Source organism: Macaca nemestrina, chromosome 18, assembly GCF_043159975.1.
Source record: "Macaca nemestrina isolate mMacNem1 chromosome 18, mMacNem.hap1, whole genome shotgun sequence".
Classification (NCBI taxonomy): Eukaryota; Metazoa; Chordata; class Mammalia; order Primates; family Cercopithecidae; genus Macaca; species Macaca nemestrina.
The window spans coordinates 15,255,439-15,279,681 of NC_092142.1; the positions used below are offsets into that span (position 1 = coordinate 15,255,439).

The 24,243-nt window shown below is 41.4% G+C and overlaps 1 protein-coding gene across 8 annotated transcripts in view; it reads right to left on the reverse strand.

Annotated features, from left to right (window-relative positions):
- Nucleotides 1-24,243, reverse strand: part of LOC105467728 (pyridoxal dependent decarboxylase domain containing 1) — a 60,247-nt gene that overhangs the window by 26,581 nt on the left and 9,423 nt on the right. For 6 of the 8 annotated variants that reach the window (XM_071084153.1, XM_071084150.1, XM_071084154.1 and 3 more), the window contains 7 exons: nt 15,658-15,731; nt 14,771-14,836; nt 11,319-11,399; nt 8,526-8,672; nt 6,287-6,476; nt 4,030-4,098; nt 3,118-3,196 (listed from right to left, as the gene is read on the reverse strand). In XM_071084153.1, the coding sequence (XP_070940254.1) occupies nt 3,118-3,196; nt 4,030-4,098; nt 6,287-6,476; nt 8,526-8,672; nt 11,319-11,399; nt 14,771-14,836; nt 15,658-15,707 (682 nt within the window). In that variant the 5' untranslated portion in view covers nt 15,708-15,731. Of the gene's footprint in view, nt 1-3,117; nt 3,197-4,029; nt 4,099-6,286; nt 6,477-8,525; nt 8,673-11,318; nt 11,400-14,770; nt 14,837-15,526; nt 15,732-24,243 lie in introns of those variants that run through there. The other 2 variants (XM_071084156.1, XM_071084155.1) reach the window with 2 other exon arrangements.

Consider the following 24,243-nt stretch of genomic DNA (forward strand, 5'->3'; position numbering starts at 1 on the left):
TTTTTAAGAAAGGGTCTGATCTGTCACCTAGGCTGGGGTATGGTAGTGCAATCTTGGCTCACTGCAGCCTCTCTCTCCTGGGCTTAAGCCAATATCCCACCGCAGCCTCTCGAGTAGCTGGGACTACAGATGCACACTACCACACCTGGCTACTGTTTAGTACTTTTTGTAGAAATTTCCTAGGGGTTTCGCCATGTTGCCCAGGCTGGTCTCTAACACCTGAGGGCAAGCGATCTTGCTGTCTCAACCTCCCAAAGTGTTGGGATTACAAGCGTGAGCCACCTGTAATTTCTCCATTCTAACAGATATGTACTAATGGCTCATGGTGATCTTAATTTGCATTTCACTAATGACTAATGATGTTAAACATCTTTTCAAGTGCTATACATTTTCATTTTCTTTGATGAAGTATGTGCTCAAATCTTCTGTTCACTGAAAAAATTGTATTGTAGGCCAGGCACAGTGGCTCACACCTGTAATCCTGGCACTTTGGGAGGCCAAGGCAGGTGGATCACCTGAGGTCAGGAGTTCAAGACCAGCCTGGCCAACACAGTGAAACCCATCTCCACTAAAAATACAAAAAAAATTAGCTAGGTGTGGTGGCGCATGCCTGTAATCCCAGCTACTTGGGAGGCTAAAGCAGAAGAATCGCTGGAACCCGGGAGGTGGAGGTTGCAGTGAGCCAAGATTGCACCACTGCACTCCAGTCTGGGAAACAGAATGAGACTCCATCTCAAAAAAAAAAAAAAAAAAAAAAAAAAAAAAAAAAAAATTGTATTGCTAGTCTCCTTATTGAGTTGTAACAGTTCTTGATATATTTTGGATACAAGTTATTTGTCAAACAAATGTTTTGTAGCTTCTTGGGAAAAGAATGAAAAAGAAATTTTAAAAGATGACAGGCCTGGGACAGTAGTTAGCTAGGTGTGGTGGCTCATGCCTGTAATCCCATCACTTTGGGAGGCCAAGGCAGGTGGATCACCTAAGGTCAGGAGTTTGAGACCAGCCTGGCCAACATGGCGAAATCCCATCTCTACTAAAAATACAAAAATATTTTGTATTTTACAGGCGTGGTGGCATGTGCCTGTAATCCCAGGTACTCGGGAGGCTGAGGCAGGCGAATCACTTGAACCCGGGAGGTGGAGGTTGCAGTGAGCCAAGGTTGTACCACCGCACCCCAGCCTGGGCAGCAGAGCAAAACTCCATCTCAAAAAAATAAAAAAGACAAAAAAAAAAAAAGAGAAATAAGAAAAAAATGTTTCGCAAATATTTCTCTCAGCCTGTAACTTACCTTTCATCTTACTAGGGGCTTCCAAACAGTGAATGCTTTTAATTTTTGATAAAGTACAATTTATGGTTCACATATTCTATGTCCTAAGAAATGTAACCTAAGATCACAAAGATCTGCTGTATTTTCTTCAAGACATTTTATTGTCTTAGGTCTATGCTTAGGTTGATGAACCATTTATAGTTAATATTTATATATACAGAGAATAAGATAAGGGTTAAGATTCAGTTGTTTTCCATATGGCTATTCAAGCTCTAAGACCACTGATGGAAAAAGACTGTCCTTTCTCCCTTGAATTACCTGGGCATCTGTAAAAACCTGAAGTGACCATATATGTCACATGAGTCTATTTCTGAATTCTCTATTTTCTTTGGCCAATCTCACACAGTCTTACTTGTAGCTTTATAGGAAGTCTTGAAGTACGACAAGATAAGTCTTCCAATTTTGTTCTTTCTCAAAATTCTTTGGGCTATTCCTAGATCCCTCGTATTTCTATATAAACTTTAGAATTAGCTCATCAATTTCTATAAGAAATTGCAGCCTGTTGAGATTTTAAGAGGGACTGCATTGAATCTATAGATTAGTTTGGGAAGAACTGACCTAATACTTAGTCTTCCAAGGACCATGTATATGGCATATCGTTTTTGGGTCTTCTTGAATTTCCCTCAGTAACATTCTTAGTTTTCAACGTATAGATCTTGCATATATTTTGTTAAATTTATCCATAAATTTTTCATGTTTTTTGATCCTACTATAAATGACATTTAAAATTCAATTTCCAATTGTTCTTTGCTAGTATATAAAAATCCAGAAAATGGTTTAGATTTGATAATTAGTTCCAGTAGTTTTTCTTTAGTTTTCTATCTATACAATCATGCCTGCAAACCAAGTTTTACTTCTTCCTTTCTAATCTATATGTCAGTTATTTTTTTTACCTTATTGCACTGTCTTAGATTTCAAGTATGATGCTGAATATGATAAATGGAGCAGAAAGTGGTAGTTGCTCTGCCGCCTATAAGGTAGATATTTAAGTGTCACATTTAATATATTTTCTTGTTTAATTTTTACAACAATCTTACAATGTCAGTACAATTATTTTTATTTATTTATTGAGATGGAGTCTTGCTGTGTTACCCAGGCTGGTATTGAACTTCTGGGCTTAAGCCAACATCTTGCTTGTCTCCTGAGTAGGGGACTATAGGCACGTGCCACCACACCTGGCTTAAATGTGTCATTTAAAAATTCAGGCCAGGCACAGTGGCTCATGCCTGTAATCCCAGCAATTTGGGAGGCTGAGGTAGGCGGATCACCTGAGGTCAGGAGTTCGAGACCAGCCTGGCCAACATAGTGAAACCCTGTCTCTACTAAAAATACAAGAAATTAGCCAGATGTGGTACCACGCACCTGTAATCCCAGCAACTCAGGAGGTTGAGGCAGGAGAAACACTTGAACCTGGGAGGCAGAGATTGCAGTGAGGTGAGATTCTGCCACTGTACTCCAGCCTGGGCAACAGAGTGAGACTGTCTCAAAAAAGTAAAATAAAATTCAGTTTAGAGCAGAGAAAGGAAGTACATGAAGGAGAAGATAGAGAAGCATTTACAATCTAAATGAAAAGGTATACACACACATAAAATAACTTCCAAAACAAACCAACGATTAAAGAAAATCTAATGAGCCAACTTCACTCTTAACAGTTTTTGCTACAATGTGGATACGGACTATCTTAAACATGCGGCACACACACATTTCTTAAGACTCTATCTTTTATAGGCTGAGGACTTAGTCTCACTTCTGTATATTCAAAACGGTAGATTCAGCATCATGCTACCTACCTGCATTTGCGACAAGCAACAGGGGCAGTCTTCCTCGCTCTATGTCATCTTTAATCATTTTCTCCAGGAAGGCAACATCCTGGAACCAAAACAAACCATTAAAAAATGAGGCGCCCGGTATAAAAGCTATAAAATGAAAAATTATGACTTACAAAAGAAGCAGGTAACTCTCAAAAATAATGTCAAATCAATTCTTACTCTTGACAATTTTTCTGTTTTCTCTCATCATAGATGTGAAAATCAAATAGTTTTCCTTGAAGACTAGAAAAATCAGTTAAACAAGATTAAAGGTAAAAACTGTACATATGCAGGAACATTTCTTTGGTTTTAAACATTTACATTTAAATGAAATGTTCTCTCAACTCCCCTGTAACAGCCAAGAATGTATCTCTACTATTACTCATTGACGTACCTGAACTAGAAAATAAAACTACCTTGACAAAAGAAATACAAAACTCTAAAATCCATCCCTTCATTTTCCTTTCGGAATCATTAAGGAGAGATTTATCACCTGCATGTCTGAAAATAAGCAGAACTCAATTCCACGATGACAATGAAGAACCTCATTTTCAAAATCTGCCCATTCATAAATCCAGGCAACAGTGCTAACTCATTAAAAGTACGAGCTTTAGAAGAAATTTCTGGTGCTTAATTGAGCTGCTACGTTTCTACTTAAAGCAGGTGATACAGTAATTACAAGACTCCTTAAAAGCCAGGTGCTCCTGACCTATATACGAACCAACCTACATGGACATTCACATATTAACAGAAGCATGTATTACATAAAGCAAGGATCCAAGCAATACATGAGTAAGCTACTAATTATCTGGAGGCCAGCAAACAGAACTTCATTTGAAAGGCAGTTTCAAAACACAATCCCACATGATTTTACAAACCAGAAGTAAAACTCACCATCTGATGCTGGGATCCAAACATAGTGTTACAGGGTACACGGCACAAGCAGGGGAAGGGCAAGCCGAGCTGCAGGAAAAAACACATGACTTAACAAGAAAGCTCTCTGCACCATTCACTTCAGATTGTGAAAGGCTGTAGCTCTAAGACAAGCCATGATTATTCTAAGAAATCTCTCTCCTTAGGAACTCTTAATATTATAAATCAATGTAAAAGTACATTTAGAAAGCCAAGCCAAAAACAAAAGGTGAATTTCCAAGTGCCTTATAAGAGGATAAAATGTAAAATTTTCTAAATGAGTCAAGTTACTATCTTTGGTATATTCTAGAATATACCAGAAACACTTTGGCAAACACGGAAACAACTGGGTCGTAAGCATTTTCGTGGGGGTAATTTTGGATTCTTTCTCCAAGCATTACTGGTAAATAACACCAGCTGAAGGCATTCAAAGAACAGTATCTTATTTTTGGGTCCACCCACACCCAAAAAGTAATAAATATGGATTAGCAGATGCACATTTCTCAAGAGAAGTGAAGTCAGTGTTATGCATAGACACAGTGATTGTCAACTTAATTTTATATTCTTAATGTTTAGCTTCCAAGTCCTTGAGGAGTTTACAGTTTTAGGAATTGTAAACAGTTGCAACATATTGTTCTATATGACTAAGACTTGGTAGCTTTCAGAGACCAAAAATTTAATAAGCACATTTTTATCCTTAAAGGATTAAAAATTATGAATGTGACACCCAAGTAAAATAAATCATCAAAAAAATAGAGGTATTAAAAGTGAAAATGCCTAGCCCCCTACCCTATAAGCCAGCAATCCACCCATTAACAGTTTAATACATAACCTTTCAGATATTTTCTAGGTATAAAATTATGTCTTTTTCTAGGTACAAAAACATAGCTATAAAGGATACACACTTTAAAAAACATGAACATAACCATGTTACATATGCTGCTCTGCCAGCTGCAGTTCTCAACAGAACACTCTTTCACACATCTTTTGAAGGTCAGACTGTTGACCCCAAACAGCCTTGTGTCCCCAAGAGCCTGGCTTGCAGTAGACACTTAAGTAATTCCTTTCACGTTTCAGAGTATTATTATTAAACTCCCCATTTTGTACACCCTCAAGAAGAGGACATAATTTCTTGCCACCAGTGATCACAGCTCAGAATCAATTTAAAAATCACTGAGTGTCTCCCAAACATACCCCTGGGACTCCTACAGCTTACAAAAGAGGAACACTCCAACCCTATGGGTTTTGCTTTCAAACGTTCTTGGTAAAGAAGGTTAACAGTGTCTTATCTCGATGTAGTCCTCCCAGTTGGGCTAGAAGCACCATGAACTTTAAATATAGTCATGCTCAGCCAGGTGCGGTGGCTCATGCCTGTAATCCCAGCATTTTGGGAGGCTGAGGTGGGCAGATCACAAGGTCAGGAGATTGAGACCATCCTGGCTAACACAGTAAAATCCTGTCTCTACTAAAAAAATACAAAAAAATTAGCTGGGCGTGGTGGCAGGCGCTTGTAGTCCCAGCTACTTGGGAGGTTGAGGCAGGAGAATGACGTGAACCCAGGAGGTGGAGCCTGCAATGAGCCGAGATTGCATCACTGCACTCCAGCCTGGGTAACAGAGCGAGACTCCGTCTCAAAAAAACAAAAAAACAAAAACAAAAACAAAAAAAAAAACAGTCATGCTCTTTGATCCAGCAATTCTAGACTGACTCTGAAAATCCATCTGAGGACCATAACCCTAAATAAAATACAAAAAGAGCTTTATGCACAGAGAAGTCCCTAACAGCACTACACAAAGAGCATTACCTGAAAATGGTCACAGAAAGCAAGAGAATGCAAACACTATTTTCCAAAAAAGCAACAGTTAATTACTATATATTCACTTGAAGAAATACCATAAAGGCATTAAAAATAAACTATACTTTGAAAAATTATTATTAAAATGATATATTCTTGTTTTAACAGTAAGTGAAAAGAGCCAGATACAACCATATAAACACACCCCCTTCGAGTAAAGTCTGGGAAGAAAGAGAAAATGTTGACTGTGGTTGCCCTTGGGTAATCTACCACATATTCTTTATTTCTAAATTCAGTAATTTTTACAAATATGACAAAAGCATATAAGACCATCTTTCTTTTAACTCAATAAGAACAGCAACTAGAGAAATGGGTCAACTTTAAAAATTTTCAGGGCAAAAGAAGACTTTATTTCTTTAAAATAGCCACCTGATAACACATTACCTGATTACAAAGGTATTGGCCCAGGCCAGGTCTAGCAGCAGCACTAAGATATATGACAGGCTTCTTGTTATATAACACATTGAAGCCATCCACTACGAAGTCTTCATATCGAGAATGAATGGCAAGCCTACATATCTTTGCAAGTCCTTCTCTTTCCTCTTCATGGAAATAAGCACAGCCATTTTCATATCTGTTAAGAGATACATATGAATATGCTCTTATTTCTGGTTAAGGATTGTATAAGTCAACCTTAATAATCATGGAGACAATTCTTTTCTCAAGCTAGGAATTGTCACTTATATTAGGCAGAGAGGACAGGAATGCGAAAAATCCTCATAGATGGCTGACACCTCATTACAGCTAGGGTTACCAAGCAGCAAGACAATAACCCTCCATCCATACCCAATTCCATAAAGAGCAGAAACCAAAAACAAGTAGAGACCAGGAGTTCCCAAATATAAGAAGCCTGAAGATCATGGTTCTGGTTTATTATGAACTAAAGCCAGCAATGGATAACACAGGCATAGTTCATAGCCGAGTTTCAGCCCTAAAACATCCAAAGTAAATAAAACTGTCAAAAATGCTAGTCAGAGGCTGGGTGTGGTGGCTCACACCTGTAATCTCAGCACTTTGGGAGGCCAAGGCAGGCGGATCACCTGACGTCAGGAGTTCGAGACTAGCCTGGCCAACATGGTGAAACCCCGTCTCTACGAATTGCCAGCTGTGATGGAGTGCCTGTAGTCCCAGCTACTCAGTAGACTGAGGCAGGAGAATTGCTTGAACCTGGGAGGTGGAAGGTGCAGTGAGCCAAGATTGTGCCATTGCACTCCAGCCTGAGTGACAGAGCGAGATTCCGTCTCAAAAAAAAAAGCTAGTCAGGCTAACTTTTGGTTTTACTATAATCTGCTGAGGTTCCATCTCCTAGAGGAGGAGGTACAATTTCAACTACAGGCATTAGATTTTTACTAGAACAACAGAACACTGCTCCTTTAATAAAGTTGGGGAAACTTATACTCCTGCTTGGCCAAGTTCTTTCCCAACACTGAAAGTGAGGATCTCTCAAGTTAAATGTCTCAAGTTAGTCAAACATTCCTTCTCCATAAAAGTAACAGCATAAACCCAATACCACTAGTCCTATGTCTCCTACTGAATGCTCATCTGTTGTAATTCCTTAATATTGCTAGGATTATCACAGAATAAAACAAATTTCAATTTCATAGCACATATTCATCTTCCTTATGAGAGAGTTTTCTTTTTTTTTTTTTTTTTGAGACGGAGTCTCGCTCTGTCACCCAGGCCAGAGTGCAGTGCCTCAGCCTCCCGAGTAGCTGGGACTACAGGCGTCCACTACCAAGCCCAGCTAATTTTTTTGTATTTTTATTAGAGACGGGGTTTCGCCGTGTTAACCAGAATGGTCTCGATTTCCTCACCTTGTGATCCGCCCACCTCAGCCTCCCAAAGTGCTGGGATTACAGGCATGAGCCACTGCACCTGGCCTTAAGAGTTTTTTCTTTCTAATAAAACACAAGCTAATATTTTCAAAGCACAGCTGGCCCTCCGAACCTGTGGGTTCTGCATCTGTGGATTCAACCAACCATGAGTAAAAAATCTTCAGAAATTTAAAAAGATGGGTGCATCTGTACTGAATATCTAGACTTTTTTCCTTGTCATTATTCCCTAAACAATACAGTGTAACAACTGTTTACACAGCATTTACATCATATTAGGTATTATGTGTAATCAAGAGATTAAAGTATATGCGAAGATGTGCCTAAATTATATGCAAATACTGTGCTATTTTACATAAGGGATTTGAGCATCCATGAATTTTTTTATCCATGGGGTGACGATGGGAGGTCCAGAACCAATTCCCCAAGGACACCCAAGGATAAGGGACAACGGTATTTGAATCTAGATCATTGCTCTATCTTCTACTGACATGTGCCAATTAGATACCCCACAAATAAATAACTGCTCACCCTATCAAACACATATGTGCTTCTATTCTCCACCCTTCACATGTATTAGTCTATTAGCTCATTTAATCCTCACAACACTTCTATGAAATAGGTATTAATACTATCCCCATCTAACAGACGATGAAACAGGCATTGAGAGGTTAAACACTTCTTCCAAGAAGGAGGAAATCTGAACCCAAGTAGTACAGCTCCAGAAAAAAGATCTTTCCGACTATACCCGACTCATAAAAGTCTTCACTGGAAACTCATCATGTCTTTACCTGAAAATTCTGCATAGCCACAAGGTGGTATCTGAAAGTATCCTAGTTGTAAGTTTTCTCAGTTTCTCTTTGTCCAGTGTTGAAATATAAGCTCCAAGACTATGTCCCAGCAAAGCCATATGACCTTGTTCTCCAATATTTTGGATTCTATTAAGCAAAGTCAAAGTATTAGAGTCAAACCATAAAAAAGGACATAGAACTTAGAGACACAGAATTCCACAGAAATATCTGTCAGATGTGAAATCTACTTAATGGCCCAGGAAGCAAATGAAAATTCAATGCATATACAGTATCGATAGTCTGGTGAGAATTTTCTCTTTTTTGAGACGGAGAAAAATATATATATATATATATTTTTTTTTCTGAGACGGAGTCTCCCTCTTGATGCTCAGGCTGGGGTGCAGTGGTGCGATCTTGGCTCACTACAACCTCCACCTCCTGGGTTCACGTGATTCTCTGGTCTCAGCCTCCCGAGTAGCTGGAATTACAGGCGCCCACACTAAGCCTGGCTAATTTTGTGTATTTTTAGTAGAGATGGGGTTTCACATGTTGGCTAGGCTGCTCTTGAACTCCTGACTTCAAGTGATCCACCTGCCTTGGCCCCCCAAAGTGCTGGGATTACAGGCACGAACCACTGCACCTGGCCAGAAAAATATTTTTATAATTTGAGTTCCGGGAGGTAAATATCCCTTTTTAAATTGAGTACCTACAAACTGTTTTAAAATAATTTCCTATTAAAATATTTTAAAAATTAAATACCAGCCTTAAGAATTATGGAGGGTAGAGCTAAGGTAAAATGAGCTGAAAGCATTTTTTAAAGAATGAAATCCTGGCCAGGCACGGTGGCTCATGCCTGTAATCCCAGCACTTTGGGAGGCTGAGGCAGGCGGATCATGAGGTCAGGAGATCAAGACCATCCTGGCTAACACAGTGAAACCCCATCTCTACTAAAAATACAAAAAAATTAGCCGGGCATGGTGGTGGGCACCTGTAACAGCTACTAGGGAGGCTGAGGCAGGAAAATGGAGTGAACCCGGGAGGCAGAGGTTGAAGTGAGCCAAAATGGCACCACTGTACTCCAGCCTGGGTGACAGAGTAAGAATCCATCTCAAAAAAAAAAAAAAAAAAAAAGAATTAATTCCCAAGTCTCTATATCAAATAGGATTTATTGCAATAATATAGCAAATTCATGGGGGACTAGGTATTATTTTATATACAATTAAAATTGATTATATAAAATGTTTTATATATACTTGAAACTAATTTCCCTTATGAAGAATAACTGTAAAAAAGAAGGAATAAGTTCACAATTGTTAACTGTAAATAATAAGAAAAAGACAACCTAGGATCATGGGCAACAGACAGTTCCTAGAAATATAAATGGGTCTTAAAACATACAAAAAGACACTTCACTTGGTTCACTTGGTTCATAATAAAAAAAAAAACCGCAAATTCAAATTATGCTGAAATACCATTTCTCACTTACCGGATTTCTCATCAGAATATCACTTATCAACGATCCTTCAGTCTGATAATGCCTTTGCAGGTGAAAGTGTGGAAATAAAGTACTCTCATACATTGCTGGAGGGACTGCTAAATGTCACAACTCCACGGAGGGAAATTTGGCGGGATCCATCAAAATTACAACAGCACACACTGTCTGAGATACCAACCCCATTTTCAGGACTTTGTCCTCCAGACACTTGCTTCTATAAGAAGTGACACATGGCCGGGCGCGGTGGCTCAAGCCTGTAATCCCAGCACTTTGGGAGGCCGAGACGGGCGGATCACGAGGTCAGGAGATCGAGAGACGATCCCGGCTAACACGGTGAAACCCCGTCTCTACTAAAAAATACAAAAAAATAGCCGGGCGAGGTGGCGGGCGCCTGTAGTCCCAGCTACTCGGGAGGCTGAGGCAGGAGAATGGCGTAAACCCGGGAGGCGGAGCTTGCAGTGAGCTGAGATCTGGCCACTGCACTCCAGCCTGGGTGACAGAGCAAGACTCCGTCTCAAAAAAAAAAAAAAAGAAGTGACACATGTCGAAAGTTGTTTGCTGCAGCAATGTTTGTAACAGTGCAACATGACAGGGGACCAATAAAATAAAATACGGTTCATCTGTTCACAGTAAAATACATAGCTCTGACAAAGGAGAAAGCTCCTGTGCATTAATATGCAGTGAGCTCCAAGACATAAGTGAAAAAATGCAAGGTGCAGAACATGTGCGCAGTAATTATGTATTAGGGTGGGCATGGACATTTTGCTTGTGTATAATACATATAAAATCTCTCTGGAAGAATACACAAGAAACTGGTAATGTCTGTCTCTAGAGAAGAAAACACGGTAGGGAGATAGAGGTAGGAAGGAAAATTCCCTTTGTATATCGTTTTTTATTATCTGAATTTTGAACCAAGAGAACAATTTTACTTATTTCAAAACATTAAATTTAAAATAATTAAAGAGAAAACTAACTAAATGACTAATACGGGTGCGGCAATTCTTATGAAGCAGAAGCACAGCAGCAGAAAGACATGCAACACTCAATCTTCAGTCCTTCTAGTCAGCGCCTCTCTAAGGCATGATATCATAAAAACTACGGGATCTAATTTCAATAAATGCATTCATTTCACAAAATATATATGACATATAAATGTCTTTCTAAAAAGAAAAAGGATTATTTTAATATCATATGTAACTCGATGAAATATAGCTCCTTATTGGAGCAACTTGTCAGAGTACAATCACTACTGAAATCAAGAACATACACTCGAGAAGAGAAGCTGCCAGGTTCATTACCTGGGGCTCTGGGGCTCCTCATCTTCATCTCCATGCATCAGATTCTGAACTAACTGGAGGATGCTCACCATATCTTGTCCACTGCAGAAGAAGAAGAGTTGATGGGCTGATGGGAACAGCACACATCCCCCACCACTCTCCCGCTGCTTCCCTCATGCAATTAGTGTAAAGGGTTTTTTTTTTTTTCTTAAGTAACTATAAGAGAAAGAATGTGGTATATAGTTTATGCTTTTTAAAAAACAAAGCTCAAATTATAAACTGAATTCTGATATAAACTGACTTGTGGTTAATCTCCTACCTAAATGAGAGTTTCATTTTAATAAATGTCACCAGTCTTTTCATTTTTATTTATTTTTTTGAGACTGGGTCTCACTTTGTCACCCAAGCTAGAGGGAAATGGCATGATCTGGGCTTACTGCAACTTTCACCTCCCGGGTTTAAGTGATTCTCCTGCCTCAGCCTCCTGAGTAGCTGAGATTACAGGTGTGCGCCACCACACCCAGCTAATTTTTGTATTTTTAGTAGAGACGGGGTTTCACCATGTTGGCCAGACTGGTCTTCAACTCCTGGCTTCAAGTGATCCACCCTCCTCGGCCTCCCAAAGTGTTGGGATTACAGGCGTGAGCCACCATGCCCAGCTGTTTTTGTATTTTCGGTAGAGACAGGGTTTTGCCATGTTGCCCAGGCTGGTCTCAAACCACTGAGTTCAAGCAATCCTCCTGCCTCAGCCTCCAAAAGTGCTGGGATTACAGGCCTGAGCCACCTTGCCCAGTCACCAGTCTTGCTCTAGCAACATTTCTACACATTTCATTTGAATCTTGGAATACAAGACAGAGAATATTTAATAAGCATGTAGTAAGAGCCAAAAGTCCTTATAATATATACTTATATAAGTATGTTATATAAAATATAAAATATATAAAATATATAAAATATAACAAATGTATAATCATCCTTAGTATATTATAATGCTAGACAGTCACAGAATACTCCATTGCCACTGATATATCTAATTTTCCTCTTTAGGGCTCTTGTCTGTTTGGACTAACAGCCTTTATGCAAGCTTCATTTATTACCAGCTCTTCCCCAAGCTGGGAAACGTGAGATCTGCTTAGAGTGTAAAAACATTTTACTTCTATCCAAGATATGTTGCTATGAAATGCTCATTACATGAGGAGATGGAAGGTTATCAAAAGAATTCAAATGGCTAAAGTAGCAAGCAATGGCAAGGCAACTTGCAACAAGAATAACGTGAAGCTATTCCTCTGTCAATGAGAATAGACTAAAAAGATGTTTCCTCTTTCAAAAAAGGAAGTGCCATCAAAACAATGTCCCCAAACCAATTGTCCCCAAGGTGCTGCCCTTCAAGTGGGGAGGGGCTCTGGGCCTTAGACACTGTAGAGATTAGGGCAGGCAGGGGCCCCTGAGGCACACTTGGCTGCCTGCCACATGACCTTGAGCAAGCTATTCCAACTCACCGAGCCGGATGTGATGGATTTGGGAGGCTTCAGACAGTGAGGGAACAGCGCTTAGCTATGCCTGGCACGCTACTAGTCTTCAATGCTGGGTAGCAGCATTCCTAAGTGTGAATCCTCCTAGTCAGTGGCTTAAGTCGCTGTCATTCTGAGAATTACAGATGCTGCTGGGAGTATCTCTCCTGGGAAAACTTCCATAGAATCAGGAGACTACACCTTATAGCCTTTGGTTTCCATCAGTAGGCCTGGAATGAGGAGATTTTATAGGACCTGCCTCCTGTTCTGAGCTGAGAAAGCACTTCACACCTAGCTTCACATCAGCATTATTCATGCTATGAATAGGAGTGACTTTTAAAAGTATTAGTATCTTGGCGTGTTATTGACACACTGTGATCCTTCCTCTGTATGTTTCTTTTGCAACCTGGTTCCATTTATATTCAGGTCAAAGGATATTTAAAGGAGTTGTACTGTTTACTTATGTGCAGTTTCTTGGTTATAATAGGAAAAAAAATAAGTTTGTCTCAGGGAAGCAGGGCTGGGACACTAATTCCAGATTAACCGCTAACGTCTTGGGAAACTTTTAGTCAGCTATTTACTTTTTTGCTACTTTTCCTGCTACTCAAACCATGAAGATGTGACAGATTTGCTTCAGTTGCCAAAAAAATAAGTAATTAAATTTGACATTTTCCTTTCATTTACATTATGAAAACAATAAATCTTATCAAATTAAAATACCTCTTAGAATAAAACTCAGTCCACCAAATACATTACAGGTTTCAACAGTGACCTAAGTATGATACCCCAGTTATAATGGCGAATTTGTATATCACTTTGATTTGACAGGGTCCCGCCATGTTGCTCAGGGTGGCCTCGAACTCCTTGACTCAAGCGATCCTCCTGCCTCAGGCTCCCAAGCAGCTGGGACTACAGGTGTGCACCATGGTGCCTAGCTCCATGTATCACTTTGAGTCATGAGGTTGTATTAAATTGTTGGTTTTAAAAAAATTTTTGGCCGGGTGCAGTGGCTCATACCTGTAGTCCCAGCACATTGGGAGGCTAAGGCAGGCGGATCACCTCAGGTCAGGAGATAGAGATCATCCTGGCCAAAACAGTGACACCCTGTCTCTACTAAAAATAAAAAAATTAGCTGGGAGTGGTGGCGCACGCCTGTAATCCCAGCCACTCGGGAGGCTGAGGGAAGAGAATTGCTTGAATCCGGCAGGCAGAGGTTGCAGTGAGCTGAGATCATGCCACTGCACTCCAGACTTGCAACAGAGTGAGACTCCATCTCAAAATTAGAGAGTGTCTGTATCACTCAGGCTGGAGTGCAGTGGTACAATCACAGATCACTGTAACCTTGAACTCCTAGACTCAAGTGATCCTCCCTCCTTGGCCTCCCGAAGTGCTGGGATTACAGGTGTGGCCCACTGTACTCAGCCTCTATTAAATTCCAAATGGGAGAGGGAGAGGGAGAGAAGCCAGTAGGTATAGCAGTATCACCAACTAGCCAATGGCACTTCAATTTTCTAATGTTATACTGCATATAAGTCTATTTAAATTTGCTACGTGTTCATTAAAACTAAAACCGTAACTCAATGATGGTAAGATACTGGTTTAAGAAAACTGTAGGCCAGGCACAGTGGCTCACACCTGTAATCTCAGCACTTTGGGAGGCCAAGGTGGGTGGATTACCTGAGGTCAAGGCCAGGAGTTAGAAACCAGCCTGGCCAACATGGCGAAATCCCATCTCTACTGAAAATACAAAAATTAGCCAGGTTTGGTGGTGCACGCCTGTAATCCCAGCTACTCGGGAGGCTGAGGCACAAGAAAGAACTGCTTGAACCTGGGAGGTGGAGGTTGCAGTGAGCCCAGATCATACCACTGCACCCCAGCCTGGACTACAGAGCAAGACTGCGTCTCAAAAACAAACAAAAATTTATACCTTAACTAAAAGTATGGATCCTCATTGCCACCTACCTGCCCTGGAGTGGGCCTGGAATATCTCCGGATATGAGCTTTTTTCCATTTTCCTCTTCTGTTCTTCTAATTTAAAGAAAAGAAAAAGCTGTTCATTTATTTCATCATACCAAATTTCTTTTTTTTTTTTTTTTTTTTTTTTTTGAGACGGAGTCTCACGCTGTTGCCCAGGCTGGAGTGCAGTGGCGCGATCTCAGCTCACTGCAAGCTCCGCCTCCTGGGTTCACGCCATTCTCCTGCCTCAGCCTCCTGAGTAGCTAGGACTACAGGCGCCCGCCACCGCGCCCGGCTAATTTTTTGTATTTTTAGTAGAGACGGGGTTTCACTGTGGTCTCGATCTCCTGACCTTGTGATCCGCCCGCCTCGGCCTCCCAAAGTGCTGGGATTACAGGCTTGAGCCACCGCGCCTGGCCTCATCATACCAAATTTCTAACTCTCGAACATGCAAACACGACCATGTTGCCTATAACCTCCTAGTGACTGAGGCAGGATTTCAAACACATTTATCACATCTTCCTGCCTCCAGTTTCAGGTACCGTTTGAGTTTCTGGAAAAGACAAGAATATGCAACAAAAAAGTTCCACCCACTTCTTGTTTACTTGGTGCTCTATATGACCTGAATATATAATAAGTACTTATAGAGTCAAATCAATATATTAAGTAAATGAAACTCTTAATAGAATTAAATATTGTAAGCCCTTCCTCTCAATTTCAAAATCCTTTAATTACAAGGCACCCTTTACCCAAGACAAATACCAATTTTCAAGTCGGCCAAAGCTGTGTGTGACACTGTGAAGCCAAGAGGCATCTTTAACAGAAGGAAACCGGAGTTGCTGGCTTCACAGCAGGCTGAACTCGTTGAACAGGGTCACCTCTGTCCTGCTCACCTCTGACTGTCCTCCAGCATCTTCATTGCCTCCTTCAAGTTTTTTCCCATTTCAGCTAACGTGGGGTCTGCTATCTGAGAGACAAAAAAAAAGAAAGAAATTTTAATAATACTCTATTACCTCTACAGCACAATTCACCCAGAAAAATTAAGTGCATCATTTCTTCTGGATTTACTGTAAAATACATGCATGATTTTAAAACTTCCAACAGTACAAAAGTATAACAGAAAAATTAAAAGTCCTCCAGCCCCACTTTCCACAGAAAGTCGCTGTTTTATTTTTACTTTTTGCGATGGAGTCTCACTCTGCCACCCAGGCTACAGTGCAATGGCACAATCTTGCTCATTGCAACCTCTGCCTCCTGGGTTCAAGTGATCCTCTTGCCTCAGCCTCCCAAGTAGCTGGGATTATAGGCACACACCACCATGCCCAGCTAATTTTCATATTTTCAGTAGAGATGGGGGGTTCACCATGTGGCCATGCTGGTCTCGAACTCCTGACCTCAAGTGATCTGCCCACCTCGGCTTCCCAAAGTGCTGGGATTGCAGGTGTGAGCCACCGTACCTGGCCTCCTTTTGTTCCTTTTGAATTTTAGTACCATGTGTACACCTATCTCCCATCCAAAAAGTAAACAAAATATAATTTAAATTTTCCTGCAGAATTATTATTTTTTCACCATTCATTCTGGGAAGAACCACGTGAGGCCAAAACCAAGGACCCTGCCCTTCTTCACACTTGGTGCCACCCTCCCCCTTGACGAGTTACAAGTCCCATGGAGGTAACCACAAGGTCCCCTCAGCCTGGCCTTTGTACACAGCCCTGGGGTACCGGCAACGCATGACCCACACTCCAGGGCAGCAGGACAACTTGATCTTCGACGAGATCACTTCTGATAACAAAGTGAGTCAGCTTCACTTCAGACAAGCAATGTGGCAGTGATACAAAGACATGCTATTGTGACAAATATTATTATTTTTGAGACAGTCACTCTGTTACACAGGCTGGGGTACAGTGGTTTGATCGTGGCTCACTGCAGCCTTGACCTCCAGGGATCAAGTGATCCTCCCACCTCAGCCTCCTGAGTACCTGGAAGTACAAGCGCTCGCCACCATGCCTGGCTACTTTTTAAATTTTTTTTGTAGATACAAGATCTAATTATGCTGTCCAGGCTGGTCTCAAACTCCTGAGCTCAAGTTATCCTTCCACCTGGGCCTTCCAAAGTGCTGGGATTACAGGCGTCAGCCACCGTGCCTGACCTTTTTGCAGAATTAAAACACACACATTCATTTTCCTTTCTCTATTAATCTCTGTAGTTATTTTTAGGGAGAAAATTCTTGTTGACTTCAATCTCTATGTAGTATGAGTTGTTATAATAATAAATTATATTATATATATTATACACAATAATACATACAATATTATATATAAGTTAGAGCTCTTTTGTTCCTCTCTTACTCTTCTAAGTGTGCCGCTTAAAGGAAGAACTGTGTTTATCTTTTCATATTGCTCACTGTATCTAGCAATATCTTACAGCGTGGCATACAATATGTACGTATTTAAAACTGCACTGCCTCCTCAAAATTGTTTTTAAGAAATTCCACTCCATTTATCAATATAAGATTCAGAAATTGTTCCATTCTAGAAGGGACCTAAGGGATCCAGTCCAGGGATTTTCCAGCTGTGTTCTCCTGAGCCTTAAGGCCCCTGGGAGAACTCTGAGAAGGAAAGGTTACGTAAGCAGCTGGGGCCTCTAGCTCCCTAGCAGATCAGCTCTGTTTTATATAACAGGCTTTTAAGTAAAGTTTTATTTGTAAAAAGTTTCACCGAAAAGAAAAAAAAATTGTTTGGGAGGCCATGGCAGAACAATCACGTGAGGCCAGAAGTTCCAGATCAGCCTGGGCAACATAGTGAGACCCCACTTTTCCAAAAAAAACAAATAAATAAATTAGCTGGGTGCGGTGGTGCACTCCTGCAGTCCTAGCTACTTAGGAAGGAGAGGTAGGAGGATCACTTGAGCCTCAGAGTTTGAGGCTACAGTAAGCTATGATAGTGCCACTGTACTCCTGGAACAGAGTAAAACCCTGTTGCCAAAAAAAAAAAAAAAAAAAAAAGTATAGCATAAAAACATCTGATTCTGGTCTAACATTTTGGAGGTGAGGAAACTAAGATGCAGAGAGGTTAAGTGACTTGCCTATGGTCATGGAGCTAATAAATGACAGTGAGGGGCCAAAACCTGGAGTCCCTGACTCCTGTTTCTCACCTCTATTATATCACACTGGCTCCCACAAGGGCTTACAAGGTAATCATTTAGCCACAACCAAATTTTTAGATAAAATAGACAAATTTTCAAACAGGTGTTTTCAATAAAATTCACCACTTTAACTATGAAAAGGCTCAGAAAGCACTTGAAAAAGGACTCAGGGCTGACAGTTAGTGAGGAGAATGAGGAACAGACGATGGTCAAGAGAATTTATCTTCACCCCTGAGTCAGCTGGTGATGCTCCTGATGATCCTCACTCCTGTGACACTCCCGTGTGTCCCCTACCATCTGGCCAAATGAAAAGATAAACACTTTGGCTTGATTCACACCTTCATGCTCCCAACGACCGTCCTGTCTCAAACATTCTCATGACTTTTATCTATCTCTCGCCTAGCACCTATTCAATTACAAGTCAATAATTCCAGGAAACCTTTATGGATAAAGCCACTTTTGCTCTTTCACATACCCTCTAATGACAATGACGCCTTCTGTCGTAAACCAAAAATCTAGACTTGTTGCTTGACAACGTTGGCTGTATTTATGGGGACAATAGGACAGAATGCTTGCAGTTGTTGCGACTGCCATTTATCCTCAAGATTCCTTACACCCTTTACTGTGAATTGTTTTACAGATGTGCTTTCCAGTATAAATGTGCTCCCCAATTAGATTACAAGCTTCTTGAAGGCAGGGATTCAGACTCCTACTAATTTTGACTTCTCTTTAGATCAAGGGTCTAAAGTTGGCTCAATTCTCTGATTGTCATATGACCCTGAAAATCCCTTAGGAAGGCATGCCAGAGTGGGTATCAACATACTGTTCTCTAAGCGCAACACAGCTATTTCCTTCAATAGAATTATAACGAATATTTCCAGTAAGAATAGATAAAACATGACAGGCGTGGTGGCTCAAGCCTGTAATCCCAGCACTTTGGGAGGCCAAGGCAGGAGGATCAGTTGAGTCCAGGAGTTTAAGATCAGCCTGGGCAACATGGCAAAAACTCGTCTCTACAAAAAATACAAAAAAAGTTAGCCAGGCAGGGTAGTGCATGCATGTGGTCTCAGTTACTCAGGAGGCTGAGGCGGGAAGATTGCTTGAGCCCAGGAGGTCAAGGCTACAGTGAGACAAGATCATGCCACTGCACTCCAGCCTGGGTGACAGAGCAAGAACTTGTCTCAATTAAAAAAAAAAAAAAATAGACAAAATACAGCTCAGGCAATAGGGCAAAACCCCATGTATGCAAAAAAATACAAAAGTCAGCCAGGCGTGGTGGTGCGTGCTTGTAGTCCCAACTACTTGGGAGGTTTAGGTGGGACAATCACGTGAGCCTGGGAGGTTGAGGCTTTGGTGGTGAGCCATAATCACACTACTGCACTCCAGTCTGGACGATAGAGAACCTGTCTCGACAACAAATACACACACACACATATATATACACACATATCTATATACATATATAATACATATATACACACACACAAAATAGTTTAGAAGCCATATTGTGTGCATACACATTTATAAACACTAAAATCCCATGTAATGACAAGATGTTTAAACTCTGAGAGGCACGAGAGAAATGCAGATTCATAATCCCCAGGCGAATCTCTGACTCTGGAGTGCACAAGCACTGCACGGACTGGCTTACATTTAAATTGTTCTTGCTGGCTGGGCGTGGTGGCTCACGCCTATAATCCCAGCATGGTGGGAAGCCGAGGTGGACGGATCACCTGAGGCCCAGAAGTTCAAGACCAGCTTGGCCAACATGGCGAAATCCCGTCTCTACTAAAAATACAAAAATTAGCTGGGCACGGTCACGTGTGCCTGCAGTCCTAGGTACTTGGGAGGCTGCAGCAGGAGAATTGCTTGAACCCAGGAGGTAGAGGTTGCAGTAACCTGAAATTGCACCACTGCATTCCAGCCTGGGCGCCAGAGCAAGACTGTCTCAAAAAATTAAATAAAAATAATAGTTCTTGCTCTTCAGGGGGTAAGCCCGGTGGGGGAGTGGATGGGTAGGAAAAGCAGCACCGATAGTTAAGTTTGGGTGAAAAAATGTGAACAATGACTCCAATGCTGTAGACCCTCATGTGTTTGTTGCATTAATTGGATAATCCAAAATATAAAGTATTACCCAATTTCAGGATAATATTAAGATCTAAACCAAGGAATGCTCTATGAAAAGTTGTAGGTTAACTGATCCCTTAAAACTAAAAACAGCATCTTCATAAGCTTCTACTGAGGGCAGTTACCACTTTCTTCATCACATTTCTTATACTCAATAGCTGTGGGCAATGCCAAAATAGCTGTATGATCAACATTAATAAACAACAGCAGGGCAACAGCCAGACACAAACCTAAATGAAGAATTAAATTGTATAAAGATGCATAAAGATGTCTATTAGTTAGTACATAGGAGGCTGTCTGATAATGTTGGCAGAAAAAAAAAAAAACAGGCCGGGCACGGTGGCTCACATCCGTAATCCCAGCACTTTAGAAGGCCGAGGTGGGTGGATCACCTGAGGCCAGGTGCTTGAGACCAGCCTGGCCAACATGGCAAAACCCCTTCTCTACTAAAAATACAGAAATTTGCCAAGCGTGGTGGGGGGCGCCTGTAATCCCAGCTATTCAAGAGACTGAGGCAGGAGAATCGCTTGAACGTGGGAGGCGGAGGCTGCAGTGAGCAGAGATGATGCCACTGCACTCCAGCATGGGCGACAGCAAAATTCCATCTCAAAAAACAAAAACAAAAAACAAACAAACAAAAAAAGGAAAAACACTATTCTATGTCAGGTTCCTGAGAAGAATGTCAAATAACTTCTGAATCCCTTAGCACTGAGTGCAGGGTCAGAGTAAGTATTCAATCAGATTTATGATCCTTATAATTACTAATATTTACTGGGTTGCTTACTACATTCCAGGCATCGTGCTAATAATTAACGCCTCTACACACATTACTTCCTCACAAGCCCCAAATCATAGTACGTTTAAAACTAAGTAAAATTCTAAGACCAGTGCTCTTAACCACTGGGCAATACTGCTTCTCAATTTTATCAAGTAAGTCAATGAAGCAACTCAATGCTTTAAAAAAGCTCGTACTCAAAAATCATATTTAGAACTAAGGTTTAATTTTAAAGATTATCCTTGTTTGATTAATGGCTTCACCTGGGAAGAAAGTGACTCTTTACAGGGAAAATTTCTATTTTACAACAGTCTCAACTAAATGGCCATAAACTCATCATCCAGATCAGGGCTTTTTTTTTTTTTTTTTCCTTTTTCCACCAACCCTTAAACCCAAGCATTTTTAAGAGTGAAAGGGTGGCCAGGCGTGGTGGCTCATACCTGTAAAACCAGCACTTTGGGAGGTCAAGGCGGGGCAGATCATCTGATGTCAAGAGTTTGAGACCAGCCTGGCCGAAATGGTGAAACCCCATCTCTACTAAATATACAAAAATTAGCTGGGCGTGGCAGTGTGCCTGTAACCCCAGCTACTCAGGAGGCTGAGGCACAAGAATCACTTGAACCTAGGAGGCGGAGGTTGCAGTTAGCCAAGATAACACTACTGCACTCCAGCCTGGGCAACACAGCAAGACTCTGTCTCAAACAAAAATCCCAAAACCAAAAGAAGTGCAACAAAGCATTTACAGAGTGGATATATCTACATGCACATTTTCTGATAGATGCTAATTGCTGAGAATTTAGTCACAGTTATACCTCTCTACAAATTTATAAATGATATTTCGAGTATGGTTAATTCTGTTGCATAAATGAAGTGGGTTCAATATTTTTGCTACAATTTTATCTAACACAGATGCATGGTAGGTATGATTTAATTCTCCTTTTCTAAGAACCATTCAACTGTATGCTCACTATCACAGAACTGAGACTTTTTTTTTTTTTGACATGGAGTCTCATTCTGTCTCCCAGGCTGGAGTGCAGTGGCTCAATCTCAGCTCACTGCAAGCTCCACCTCCTGGGTTCAAGTGATTCTCCTGTCTTAGCCTCCCAAGTAGCTGGGATTACAGGCGTCTGCCATCATGCCCAGCTAATTTTTTGTATTTTTAGTAGAGACGGGGTTTCACCATGTTGGCCATGCTGGTTTCGAACTCCTGACCTCAGGTGATCTGCCCGCCTTGGCCTCCCAAAGTGCTGGGATTACAGGCATGAGCCACTGCACCCAGCCAGAACTGAGACTTTAATAGGTAGATCATTTTATAAAACAAGCCCTACTATTCATACCTTCATGAGCACTTTTTCAATCTTTTTTTTTTTTTTTTTTTTTTTTGGAGACACAACCTCGCTCTATTGTCCAGGCTGTCACAGTGGCGTGATCATAGCTGGCTACAGCCTTGAATTCCTGGGCTCAAGTGATCCTCTAACCTCAGCCCCCTGAGCAGACAGGGCTACAGGCACATGCCACCACACTTAGCTAATTTTTAAAAATGTTTTGGAGAGACAAGGTCTTACTATGTTGTCCAGGCTGATCTCAAACTCCTGGCTTCACGAGCAATCCTCCTGCCTTGGCCTCCCAAAGTGCTGAGATTAGAAATGTGAGCCACATTGCCTGGCCAAGAATCGTTTTTATGCTAGGTGACTCTTATCACTTTCGGACAGTATGGGATACTAAAATACTCCCTCACTATCAGAAGAAATATTACATATGTAATGTTAAAATTGCTTAAAAGTTCTGACAATTTAAATGCTGGAGGAAAAGTCAAGAATCAAACGTAATGTAAGATGGTTAAGGAGGTCAGGGAGCAACTCTCAATTTTTCAAAAAAGCTAACAGAAAATTATAAATTGGCAAGGCCAGGCACAGTGGCTCACGCCTGTAATCCCAGCACTTTGAGAGGCTGTGGTGGGTGGATCATGAGGTCAGGAGATAGAGACCATCCTGGCTAACACAGTGAAACCCTATCTCTACTAGAAATACAAAAAATTAGCCGGGCATGGTGGTGGGCGCCTGTAGTCCCAGCTACTCGGGAGGCTGAGGCAGGAGAATGGCGTGAACCTGGAAGGTGGAGCTCCGTCTCAAAAAAAAAAAAAAAAAAGCTGTTTATCATATCTTCCAAAAGTGGAAGCTACAGTAGAAATAAAAGGAGTCTTTAGAGCCTAAGATTTGGGAATTAATGAACTAGTCACTTTAAAAATTGTTTCATCTTAGGCCAGGTGCAGTGGCTCACACCTGTAATCCCAGCACTTTGGGAGGCCGAGGTGGGCAGATCACGAGGTCAGGAGATCGAGACCATCTCTACTAAAAACACAAAAATTAGTCAGGCACGATGGCGGGTACCTGTAATCCCAGCTACTCGGGAAGCCGAGGCAGGAGAATCGCTTGAACTCAGGAGGCGGAGGTTGCAGTGAGCCAAGAACGCACCACTGCACTCCAGCCTAAGTGACAGAGCAAGACTCTGTTTCAGGAGGGGGGGGAAATTATCCTTTGAAAACACACTAATCAACACTTTCCTCAGTTAAACCAGTTCATCAAAGTGTGAATTTAAAAAATAATACATTTGGCCGGCAGCAGTGGCTCATGCTTGTAATCCCAGCACTTTGGGAGGCAGAGGCGGGCGGATCACGAGGTCATGAGTTTGAGACCAGCCTGTCCAACATGGTGAAACTCTGTCTCTACTAAAGATACAAAAAATTAGCTGGGCGTGGTGGTGTGCCTGTAACCCCAGCTACTCAGGAGGCTGAGGCAGGAGAATCGTTTGAACTTGGGAGGCAGAGGTTGCAGTGAACTGAGATGGCACCACTGTACTCCAGCCTGGGTGACAGGATGAGAGTCTGTCTCAAAAATAAATAAATAAATACACACACACACACACACACACACACTTTTATGTGATTTGGAAAAAACACACACACACACACCTCAAATCTCAGAATGCAGATACATTACAGTTGAGCACAAATTGAAGTTAAAAAAAAGGGGGGGTGTGCAGGGATGCGATGGGTGGGTAAAGAGGGCGAGAATGACAGAAAGCAGGGCAGGGATCCACTGCAAAGGGACATTTTCAGGGAGATGGAAATGCTCTGTACCTTTTTTCGGGTGGGTGGGTAGGGGATTTGCTTTTTGAGACAGGGTCTTGCTCTGTCACCCAGGCCAAGTGCAGCAGCCCTATCGTGGCTCACTGCAGCCTCACCCTCCTAGGCTCAAGTGATCCTCTCACCTCAGCCTCCCAAGTAGCTGGGACTACAGGTGTATGCCACCAAGTCTGGCTAAGTTTTTATTTTTTATAGAGATGGGGGTCTCACTATGTTGCCCTGGCTGCCCTCAAACTCCTGGGCTCAGGTGATCCTCCTGCCTTGGCCTCCCAAAGTGTTGAAATCACA